At 51.2% G+C, this 11775-nt stretch overlaps 1 protein-coding gene across 7 annotated transcripts in view; it reads left to right on the top strand.

The window, feature by feature from the left end:
* The first annotated feature begins 10 nt into the window (after positions 1-10).
* HTT (huntingtin) overlaps positions 11-11775 on the top strand; it is a 165077-nt gene continuing 153312 nt past the window's right edge. For 6 of the 7 annotated variants that reach the window (XM_088131224.1, XM_088131223.1, XM_088131222.1 and 3 more), the window contains exons 1-5: positions 11-224; positions 2339-2422; positions 6502-6622; positions 7251-7310; positions 9149-9228. In XM_088131224.1, the coding sequence (XP_087987350.1) occupies positions 97-224; positions 2339-2422; positions 6502-6622; positions 7251-7310; positions 9149-9228 (473 nt within the window). In that variant the 5' untranslated portion in view covers positions 11-96. The remainder of the gene's footprint in view (positions 225-2338; positions 2423-6501; positions 6623-7250; positions 7311-9148; positions 9229-11775) is intronic. The other variant, XM_088131225.1, reaches the window with a different exon arrangement.

Here is an 11775-nt window from a genome sequence, read left to right as displayed (position 1 = left end):
TGCGTGCGGGGCGGGGCTCCCTTCCGCCCCGCCCCCGAGCCCGCCCGGCGAGGAGGGCGGGGAGGAGCCGGAGCAGGAAGCGCCCCCGCCCCCGCCATGGCCGCCATGGAGAAGCTGATGCGGGCCTTCGAGGCGCTGCGCTCCTTCCAGCAGCAGCAGCAGCAGCAGAACCCCGCCGCCAGCGCCGCCGCCGCCGCCGCGCCCGAGGAGCCGCCCGCCCGGACGTGAGTGGGGGCCGGCAGGGGCGCTCCTGCCCTGCCCGGCCGTCCCGGGACCCGCGGGGCTGGGGGCGCGGGGGGCCGGGAAGGGGCCCGGGAGAGGCTGCGCCGGCTGGCCGGCCGGGCCAGCGCCTCTTGGCTGCGGTCCGGCCGCGGCCGTGCCCGCCCGGGGGGCAGGCAGGCCTGCCCCGGGGCCCCGGGCGGCGTTGGCCCCAGAGGGCGCTCTCTCGGCCGGGCCGGGCCGAGTCCTGGGCGGCCGCGGGTCGGCCCAGGGCCCGTCGCGGAGCGTTCGCGCGGCGCTTCGGGAATCCCCGGAGCTGGGCTGGGCTGGGCTGGGCTGGGCTGGGCGGGAGGCCGCTCGCAGCAGCGCCGTCCCGTTGGCTTGGTCCGGTTCCGCCGCTTGCCGCCGGGAGGCGCCCGGCCCGGTGTTCGCTCTGGGGCAGGCTGAGCGGGCGCCGGGGCCGGCCGTCTCGTCCCCTCGCCGGCCCCGGATCGTCCGCGCGCCTGAGCGGTGGGGGGTTTCCGGGGACTGCCCGTCGCGTCGGTCGGTCGGTTTGGGGTCGGTCGGTCGGTCGGTCGTTGGAGGCCGAAGCGCCCGGCGAGGCTGCTGCCCGTGGGAGGCCCCTGGATCTGACGGGGCGCCGCGGGGGGCTCCCTCTGAGGGCGGAGCGGCGGCGGCGCCTCCCCGCACCGGCTCGGCCCGCGGCTCCCCCCGCCCGTCCCGGGGGGGCGACCGGGGGTCTCCGAGCCCGCGGCCTGCGGCCGGGTCCCAGGGTGGCCGGCCGGGCTGCGGGCGGCTGCCCGGGCGGTAGTCGGCGCCTCTTCCAGGGCCGGGGGATTTCCGCCCGCCTTGGTGAAGGCGCGGCGCACCCTCCCCTGAAGAACCGCCCCTGAGGCCGGCCGGGTTTGGCAACCTTCGCGTAGCCTCCGGCTTGTCCTTTCGGGCCGGGTTGTCGAGGAGGTGGTGGGGAATCAGCTGTCCGGATGCCTTTCCGTTGGGGCGCGGCCCGCCTGGATAAAAGCCTTACCTGAGCACCTGCATGGGGTAGTCTGGCCTAGCGGTTGAGGAAACTCGCTGGCTCCCTCGGCCAGATGCTGCCCCACGGGGTAGTGGGGAGAAAAACAAAGCGGCCTGAAGCTCCCAAAGGAGAGGCAAACCTAGCGCTGGCTAGCCGCAGGAGCAGTTGCGCTCTGCCCCCAGGAATTGACCCCGAGGACCCATCAAGTTCTAGCTTGTGGATGGGGTTTTGAAGCGCCCCTTTGGCGCCAGCGGAGGGCACTCAGCTGTGGTTCGCCACGACTTCGAGGGTGGGGGTCTCCAGGGTCTGTCTCTACGCCCAGGCTGTAAGCGACTCGAGGCGGAAGAGTAAACTGAAAGTCAGTGGGGCCAGAGGAGGGGCGTCTTTGGGAGGAACAGGTGTTCCGGATGAGACGGCCCTCCCCTTTAGGGAACAGCATAGCAGTTTGGGCCTCCTTCTGGATGCAGTTTTGATTCCGGACACCCACAGAAGGTCGGTGGCCAGATGGCCCTTTTTCAGCTTTGGCGGATAAGCTCCCTCTGTTTCCACCAAGCTGCCTGGGCCGTTAGAGGAGTAGGAGACCGATGGATTCTCGGGCTCAATGAACAGGTGAAAGTGGTGCCTAGTAAATTGGAGGAATCCTGGGCTGGGGAGGTAACAGTGACTGGGATCTCGTTCAGGCCGGAACCCGAGCTGGGTCGGGAACTGTTGAGAGCAGGGAGAGCTCCAAGCTGTGCTGAGCTGTAAGGAGTTGGTTTAGCGGACTGTGTAAAGCCAAATCATGGCTAGCTCAGAAGATGGACTTGCCGAAGGTGCTGGATTGGGAACAGTTCGCTGCAGAGTGGTTAGCGAGTAAAACTTCTTTTCCTTAATCCTATGGTAGGTTTTAAAAGGGCCACAGCTGTGTATAAATTTACAGTTATCTCTAAGCTGAATTCATTTTTTTATACAAAGCTCTTAAGAAAATATTAAAATCTGATTGGTTTTAAGACGGTTCCCTGTTGCAAAAAGCAGGCCAGCTGGCCCACAGCAGTGGGTTTGTGGCTAGAAAACAAGAATGTGGTATGTGGGCATAATTTAACTGTGGTGTCTTTATTTTAGAAAGAAAGAATTGTCCACATCCAAGAAAGACCGAGTGAATCATTGCCTAACAATATGTGAAAACATTGTTGCTCAGACTTTAAGGTAATCAAGCATTTTCTGAACTCTGTTACTGAAAACTGTAGCGTTTTAAAAATGATTAAAAAAAACATCAAAGGCCTTTAGTCTCATAGAATGAAACCTGCAGATGTGGTCCAACTTTTAAAAATGTGATGAAAACAGATAGAAAATCAAGGCAAGCAATTAGATTTAGGATGCTAGAACCTCTTCATAGCAGTTGATGTGTTTGATGTTTCTGGGTACTGCCTTGATAAGCTCTCAGTCAGTGGTGGGTTGTGTGTACTTTATGGATAAGTTTTTTTGCCGCTCTGTGAGGCTCAGAAGCAACATAAAAATGTGGATTGTGCCAATACCATTATGTAGCACATGGCAGGGTTACACTAAGGTATGGTACCAACCACAGACCAGGAGGCTCGATGCTTTTGTTTTGGTATTTGCAAGAGGTGGGTTTACCATACAGAACATACACAGCTAACGTGTTAAGCCTATTATATGTAACTTACTTGTGCCTAATGGTACATCTGTGAGTCACAATACTTAACAAGATTACAAATTTCCCTTTTGCCCTGTGTTCTTAACTGCGCACCTTCCCTAGCAACAGAGGTAGTTCTCTCCCTAGCCCTTTCCTTTAAGGACTGGGACTTCTGTTCCTTTTACTCAGGGCTTAATGTTAGCTCTGTATTCTCCAGCCCCTGTACTTCAGTAGGTTCTGCTGTAGGTTGAAGTAGCCTGGCAGTTCCTCCCTTTTACTGATCTGCTTCTCCATCACTCGTTCCTTGTCAGTTTGTAGGAAGGAGGGAAACCAGTTACTCACTGCTGGCCAGCTGTAGCCGCTCTCCATCTTTGGAAGGCTTGTGAGGCTGTTAGGCTTTGCTACTCTTCACTCAGCTTCAGTCTCATTGCTCTCTCCACCAAACTGTTGATGGTCAGTTTTGCCACCTCCACACACAGTCAGCTTTTCCTTCAGCTCTCCAACACAGCTTCCTTTCCTTTCTTTTATCAACACCCACACCCTGTGCCTTCAGTGTTTCTCTTGGTGACACAAGTGTGGTCTTTTACTCTCTTAAAGTCCCAGGGAACACAAAACCATAAGGAAGGAAAACTCACACCAGCAGCCTTGAGTCTTGCCTTCCCCATACAGTTAGTCCTCAACTTATGACCACAATTGGGACCAGAATTTCCATCACTAAGTGATGGGGTCATAAAGCGCGATGTCACATGACCACATCACTTAGCAACGGCAATCCCGAGCAGTCCCAGTTGCTGTCATAACCCTAAGACACATGGATTGTTAAGTGAGGATCCACCCCAATCCAAGCCATTCCCAGCTTGCTCCCCCCCAGCCCAGAGCCTTGGTAAGGTAAGGGACTGCCTCCCCTTCAACTCACCCCAACTGCCTATTCCCCCCATCTCTCCCCTTTTGTCCGTCCTGCACGCTGCCTTGTGGGGTGGCAAGGAGCCCTAGAACCATGCGCAAGTAGCCTCTGAGCTGCAGCTGCTCCTGGAAGCCTCAGCCACCCCGGCCCAGCAGCATGGCGCAAAGTTGCAGTGTCCCGGGAAGCACCAGCAGTGCAGTGCAAAGCCACAGTGCCCAGGAAGTCCCAGCAAGTACAGCACAAAGCCGCCCCAGCCTGATCCCAGCTGCAGTCACCTCACCACCCTACATCCCAAGGCCCCTGCTGCCCTGCGCTCTGTATCCCCAGCTGACCTTCGCTGTCTTCTTGCTTCCGTTGCTGATGAGGTGCGCCTGCCCTGGCCCTTCACGAAGCAGCTGCTGGCTCCGTGAGGCCATCTTCCCCAGGTCTCTCAAGGAAACCACCGGTTACGACCTTGGGAAGAAAGCCTTGTGCGGCCAGCAGCTGCCTCACAAAGGACCAGCAGGAATGCTTGGTTAGCAGCGGGAGCAAGAAGACAGTGAAAGTCAGCTAGGGTGGCAGGGGCCACAGAGTGCAGGGGGCCAAAAGGGCATAGATGGGGGGATAGGTGGGTGGGGGAACTGAAGCACCCCTGTGGTCATAAGTGTGGGTGGGCTGTCAAGTGCATGAATTTTGATTACATGGCCACAGAGGCGCTGCAACGGCCATAACTTTGGGGACTGGTCATAAGCCCCTTTTTTCCAGCACTGCTGTAACTCTGAACAGTTGCTGAATGAATGGTTGTAAGCGAAGGACTACCTGTAATATGATGATAATGCCACTGAAAAACTCTCCAGTGTTCTCTATTATACACTGTTCAGAAATGGTTGGACACATAAGAAAGTGAGGGCCTCCCTTCTCTGGATGTCTGGAAGCAGAAGCTGGACAGCTGTCAGTCAGATGTACTTTCATTTGGACAGGGGCTCAGTCTGAGAGCATAAATATTCCCATTTGGTTTTATGATTCTGTGATTATTTCCAGAAATGGAGCATCTTTGACTGGTTGTTTGCCAAGAAAAATAATTTCTATCAAGGTTCTTAGGGAAGACATACATCTACCAATAACTTAGGACGTATTTGAAAAATTAACAGCACGATATGAGTACTCTCACAAAATGGTTGCTATAATGATATAGTATAATATAACATAATATAACATAACATAATATAGTCAATCTGAAAACACGCTATCTAAAAAAAGAAAAGAAAAATTAAGCAGGACAGAGAATGTTGGCAGCTATGTTTTCCTTCACGGGCACCATGTTAGTGACCAAGGGTATAGAGGTCTTTGGAGGGCCACATCTGGAGATCTGCGCATTTTATTGAGAGTTGTGGCTATTTCAGATGTAACAGTCTCAGTCTGATTAGATCGTGGATCTAATCCTGGCTTCATACTACTATTCTATGTAATGATTTCCAGTATTTGCCACCAGGGGGAGCTGTGTTTCAGTAGGATATGATAGGTGTTTGGACTTCTGAGTAGGGAACAGCATTCAGATCTTTCTTGGGCAAGGAAATGATTTATCATACTGAGATGGTTATGTCTGGAACCTCTAACCCAGGGATGGAGACGTCTTGAGATAAGCAGTCACTATAATAGCACGTGCAGCTCTTAGGAGGTTGTTCTTAGGCCACGCCAAGATTCTTTTAAATGAAATACATAGGAAGCTGTCAAGCTGCAAAGGAGCGACTTGTAACATCATTTGTATTTACAAGAGTTTCTGGCCCTATAGTGATTTGTAGCAAAAAAAAAGTGGGTGATTACAGCCCAATGCTTTGCACAGAACTATGCCCCTTTTGCCTCTCAAAAAGTAGAAGACTACTGGGCTGGAAGCAGGGGTGTTGTGGCCACCATCTTGACCTGTTTGACTGTGCCCTGTGGACACAGCCTGTGGCGGGGGGAGCAGTCTCACTTTGCATTTGAGGACCTAGGTATTTGGAACTGGGTACATTCTCCATGGCAGCCATTGTGTGAGAACACCCACAACACTCAGAATGTCAAAAGCCTCGGTATTCCACTGACCCCCAAATTCAGATAACACTGGTTTAAATCAGACTTCATGAAATGAAGCTAGTGTTTTTCTGATGTGCTGATCTACATTTCTATATCCCCTACAACTGTTTTTCAATACCCTATAAGAGAACTCTGTGTTAGCCAAAGTTAGGTAGCAAATGGGAGTACAAATGGTCGTTAGTCGAGGACTACCTGTATCATGCTGTGAAGGAAGAAAGAGGCAGAATGCATACAGGACGAGGGTTGCTACAAGTCATTTCTGATCTTCTGAGCCAAGGATGGAGAATCCGGAAGCCTCCCCCAGTTGGCGGCTTCCCATTCAGCATAGAATCGCCAGGGGTGCTCAGGCCTGTTGCCCAGCAACATCAAGGGGTGGAATGCTCTCCCTGAGAGCCATGCGTTTCGTGGGCTGTCTTAAGCCGCTCATGGCGAATGATACGTTTCCCTCTCATAGCTTTGGAGAAGCTCCTGGCTGAGGAGTTGGGTATCATCACTTGCACACTGAGTGTCAGAAGTGCCCTGAGAGAGGACTCTGCCGCATGCTAGAATCACAAACTTCACTTTTCCTTCCGGCTCCAAAACAAAAAAAATCATAGGCTGCATACCCCAGCTTTCACTGGAACGTCATGAGCAAATGAGGTGTTTTTCTAACTGGATGTAACTTCTTCATTTAAGAAATTCCGCAGAGTTCCCGAAACTGTTGGGAATTGCCATGGAGCTCTTCCTTCTCTGTAGTGACGATGCAGAGTCTGATGTGAGGATGGTTGCCGATGAGTGTCTCAATAAAGTGATAAAAGTAAGTTTTGTTTTTCTGGCCTATAAATATGGATAAAATTCACAATAACAGACTCTTGCTGCCTGGTAAAACTGCTTTAGGATGAAGTAAAGCAGCTCCTCTTTTGAAGTCTGCATCCTGCCAATTTTATACGAGCATTGCATGTTGAAGGTAGCTTGTCCCAATGTTCCGCTATACTAGGAGACGGGGTGGGGGATGCCAGAGTTAGTTCCCTTCAAGTCTCTGTCGGGAGGTAAAGCACTAAGCACACGCAGTCCGGCCCTTTAAGCCACTGACCGGCACTTGGCAAGTAACTCATAGACCTGGAAGTTCTCAGCTGCCTCTCGCAGAGTCTCTACGTGCTGTAGAACCTCTGAACAACTGGGATTTACTGCAGATTCTGGGAAGTCCACTGCAAACAGAGGCATGCTGGTAGGTCAGCATTTACCAGCTGATGCCACAGACTTTCCAGCTGTCCTTTGTAGCGTAATTGAGTATTATTGCTGCTGAGTAAACGGTAGATATAAGAAACTTCTCAATGGCTATGCTTTGCTATTCAGGGGCTAAATATCATTGTAATAAATAAATCTGCTACTTTAGTACACAATATTGCATAAGTTGTTAATATGTACAGTTGATTTCGTTCTAGGCTTTGATGGATTCTAGTCTTCCTAGGTTACAATTGGAACTCTACAAAGAGATTAAAAAAGTGAGTTCTTTTTATTCAAAATTTTGAATTTGTTTTGATATATCGATTTTTCCACAGGAATGTGAGATAATTTATATTTTAATAACACTTTGTTGTCAGGTAAAGCCATGAGTGGTGAACACTTTAGTTGAGGGCTGTGTTGGACCATGCAGAAATTTTCGGGGCCAGTGGGGACGGCTGCACGGTGTGGCCATGGCATGAGGCCGTCCTGAGTGTGCCAGGCAGCTGCGTGCAGGGGATTGCGATGTCTGCCTGTCCCCTCCCCCGTCAGATCCCTGGTGCTCAGAGAAGCACAACACGGAAGGGGCCTTGGAGAGCATCTAGTTTCACCCCTGCCTGGAGGCGGGTTCCACCATGTCGCCTTCCCCAACGGACGGCCATCCGGCAAGAGAGAGTCCCTGCCCCTCTCCCCACTGTTGAACAGCCCTTCCTGTTACGAGGCCAGCCGGCATGGAGATGACTTTTGTTCCTAGCGCCTGTCTTAGCTCCATGCTTGCGTCTCTTTTTCTTTTGCAGTTGGAATATCTCAAAGAAAAACAAAATCAGGCGATGCAGGGAGATTGGAAGGGGCCAAGGGTGACGTTGCCCAGAAACCCGGCTATGGTTATGTTCTTTAGGCAGTCTCAGTGCACTTTTTTCCAATGTCTACTTCTTTGAATATCCTTTTATACAGTGTATATGCTAGACTCAGTTTCCTGTTCAGTCATCATTATAACCTCCTGTAATGAGGGGTGGGCCCAGCCCTCCTCTGAGGCCCCTGCGCCTGGACCTTCCGCCGCCGCCCCTTTGCCGGGGACCGGATTCTGCCCCCGCCCCAGGGAAGGGGACCTCCTCGCCCCGCCTGGGCCTGGCTCGAGGCCAAAAGGGGAGCCGGGCAAAGCCCTTGGAGCCTCTGGCTCAGCCCGGCCGAGGGAAACCAGAAATAAACTTTAGGGAAGGTGCCCGAGGAAGGTACGTTTCCATGCACGGGGCCGAGCCACAAAAACCCCTCAGGCCGCTCGGGCTGACCGAAGGGCTTCAGCCTCGCCTGAGGTAACTCCCGCAGAACCCGGCGGGGCCCCTTCTTCCCCCCATTGGCCCTTGGGGCTCATGTGACCCCTCCCCCCAGGCACAGAAGGCGGGCATGGGGTTGAAAGGGCCCCCTGCTCCCCACTCCACCTACTTATATTTTTGTTGCTGAAAATGTGAATTCTAAAAAACTTGTCTGGATTTCTTCACTTTGGCCCTCTGATAGAAATAACACAACATTAGGTGGTTTGCCACAAATGCACCAAACCTTGTTATCCTGAAGTCCTTGTTATCAGAAACTCTAGAATGAGGTTTCTCAACCTCAGCCTTGAAGCTGAGGAATTCTGGAAGTTGAAGTCCACATATCTTAAAGCGGCCAAGGTTGAGAAACGCCGCTCTAGAGCAGCGGTTCTCAAACATTTTGATCTCAGGACCCCTTTACATTTTTAAAAATGATTGAGGACTCCAAAGAGCTTTGGTTTATGTGAGATATATCTATCGCTATTTACTGTATTAGAAATTAAAATTGAGAAATTTTCAAATATTTATTTATTCGACTTTGTGGACCCCCTGAAAGGGTCTGGGCTATGAGAACTGCTGACCTAGAGTTTTCAAGTAGAATACCTGTGTTTGTCAAATCCTAGTTTACTTAAAAAAAACCTGTTCGCACTGTTACTTCCAGTTCCATAAAGACTCATGTGCATAAAGTTGCTATAGATTTATTTTGTGTTTAGGAATTCTGTAAAGGTAAGAATGCCTGTTTCGTAAGTAGACGTTGCCCTGTCTTTGCGACTGACAGATGCGTCTCTCTCTTCCATTGCGTTTTATAGAACGGTGCTTCCCGGAGCCTGCGGGCTGCTCTGTGGAGATTTGCTGAACTTGCACATCTTGTTAGGCCCCAAAAATGCAGGTGAGATTGTCTCCTTCAGAATAATAGACAGGCTGAGCTATTCTGAGGCCAACAGCTTTGGGTCGCCTGTTTTTTGGGGTGTTACAGGCCTGTATCGTGAGAGAGAAGAACATGGAGAGTCAAGAGAGTCAGTATGCCTGATCCAGTACCACGTGGGGATGTTATTTGGGCATTTATTTATGTGTGCATGCAAAAGTAACAATTCTTTCACATGGAATATGCCAAATAATTGAAGAAAAAAGAAACAGGGCAAAGACGAAAGACTTAGAGTGCTGGATTCCTTGTTCATCTGCCTTGGTATGTTATGTGTGGTACAAGGAAGGGAAGAATGATCATCTTTATCTCTGTTGTTCTCCTCTCTGTTGTAGTTAATCCTTTTTAAAGAGATACAGCAGTTGTAGAAATGGCTTGCTCACATCTGGTTCCATATTATGTATTATTTTAATTATTTCCAATATTCATATCCTGCTCCAATCATAATGGACTCTGAACAGATAACCTAAGCTAAAGCATACAATGCAAAAATCAAAGAAAACATAAGACATGTAACATAAGAAAGTACCAAGAACAACATGCTCAGGCAGGATGGTTTTCACTTGCTTGTGAAATTCAAGGAGGATTGGGGCCATCCGCAGTTCCAGGGGAGGGTATTCTGAAGAGCAGGGGCTGCCATTGCAAAGGCGCGTCATCCGATCTGCACCCCATGAATCTCACAAGGATGCCTGGGCCAGATGGGTGGATTTGTCCTGGCAAAACCTTGCCTGATATATTCTGGGGCTGCATCGTGCCGGGCTTTAAAGGCGATAACCCTAACTTTGAACTGGGCCTGGAAGCATCCTGGTAGCCAATGCAGTGACTCAGGAATTGGTGTGCTGTGCTGGTGGAGTCCTCCCACCAATCATCTAGCTGCCCCATTCTGCCCCAGCAGTAGCTTCTGGGTCATCTCCATAGGCAGCCCCGTGTAGAACATGTTAGAGTAGTCCAACCACTCAAAGCCTAGTACAGTATTTTTCAAGATTGGCAACTTTAAGATGTGTGAACTTCAACTCCCAGAATTCCTCAGCTAGCAAGCTGGCTGGAGAATTCTGGGAGTTGAAGTCCACACAACTAAAGTTTCTAAAGTTGAGAAACACTGGCCTAGCGTGTACTCCCACTATCCAGGTCCTCATGAAGGTCATCCACCAGAGCAATCAGTGCCGTTTTGGTCCCATATCTGGGCTTGGATCCTAATTAGAAAAGACCCAGGTAATCTATAACCTCTAGGGTCCTCTATAGTTGGTTCACCATCACCTTCTCAGTAGCCTTTCCCAAGAAAGGGAAGGTTGGGACTGGGCAAAAGTTGTCAAGCATGTGCAGGTCAAGGGAGGGCTTCAGTAGAGGGAGGCCAGGTGGCATGATGCCTTTCTGTAACAAAGCATTGACTCTCCCCATAGCCCAGCCATTTACGCTCTGCCGGGCATCTTGCAGAAGCCAGGATGGGCATGAATGAAGCCTGTAAGTAGTAGAATTCACACTACAGCTTCCACATCATCAGATGCCACCTCGCTCAGAGTGGACTCTGACCAGCTGGCATCTAATCCTGCTCAGGTAGAAGTGTCTTTATCTGTTAGGACATTTTTAGATTTGTCCAGCATGTCCTGCCCATCGCACCCTAAAAGGGTCCACTTGAAGTAAGGCTTCTGGGCAGGAATCTGCAGATGCAAGCAAACACAGAGAAGAATTTGGCTTTTTTGCCAGCTATCGCCACTGTGTCAGCTTGAATGCTTGTTCTTTCTGCTGCTGGCTTCAGTTTTTTTTGCCACGGTCATTCTGGGTGTTTTCCCTTAGCTCCTTCTTACACCAACAGCTGCTTGGTCAGCAACTAGGCAGTGGCCTCTGGTTGCCCCTGTGTCCCAGACTGACCACGCAAGAGGTGGAACTGCCTGCACATTGCCTTCCTGTGGTGGGCCAGTCTAAAGGGTTCCCTGCCGTGATTGGCAGGCAGCCCGATGGGAAAGTGATTTGACCACGGCAGAGGGCAGATGTTAATGTCCTCTGTCTTCAGAAAATGTCTCATCTGCCCCGAAGTAAAGACCAGATCAAGCATGTGCACACCCATGTTCCCCATGAAAGCCATGAACTTGCAAACAACCCCAGATCCCTTGCCTTGGCATGGAGGTCAAACTCTCCCAGGACTAGAAGCTTTGGAAACTCCAGCACCAGCCCTGAGATGGGATTTTGTGTCATGGTGAAGGTGCTGGCCTAGAAAACTGGAGACGGTGAGTTCTAGGCTCCCTTAGGCATGAAAGCCATTGGGTGACTTTGGACCAGTCCCCCTCTCTCAGCCCAACCCACCTCACAGGGCTGTTGTGTGGGGAAAATAGGCAAGAGTATTAGGTATGCTTGCCGCCTTGAGTTGACCAAAATGTGTGTGTCTGTGTCCACACGCACACACACACGAGGCGAGATAAAATCATCATCATCATCTGCCTATCCCAGATGCCAAATCCAGTCTAAACGTCTGGCTGACTGAGACCAGCAGTAATTGCCTGCTTCCACGCAGAGGCC

This window comes from Python bivittatus, unplaced genomic scaffold, assembly GCF_059951505.1.
Source record: "Python bivittatus isolate LINGU-HERP-01145 unplaced genomic scaffold, Pbiv_v1 ctg000970_np1212, whole genome shotgun sequence".
NCBI classification, from domain to species: domain Eukaryota; kingdom Metazoa; phylum Chordata; class Lepidosauria; order Squamata; family Pythonidae; genus Python; species Python bivittatus.
The sequence above is the reverse complement of the archived record's forward strand: the minus strand, read 5'-3'. Positions and strand labels throughout refer to the sequence as shown.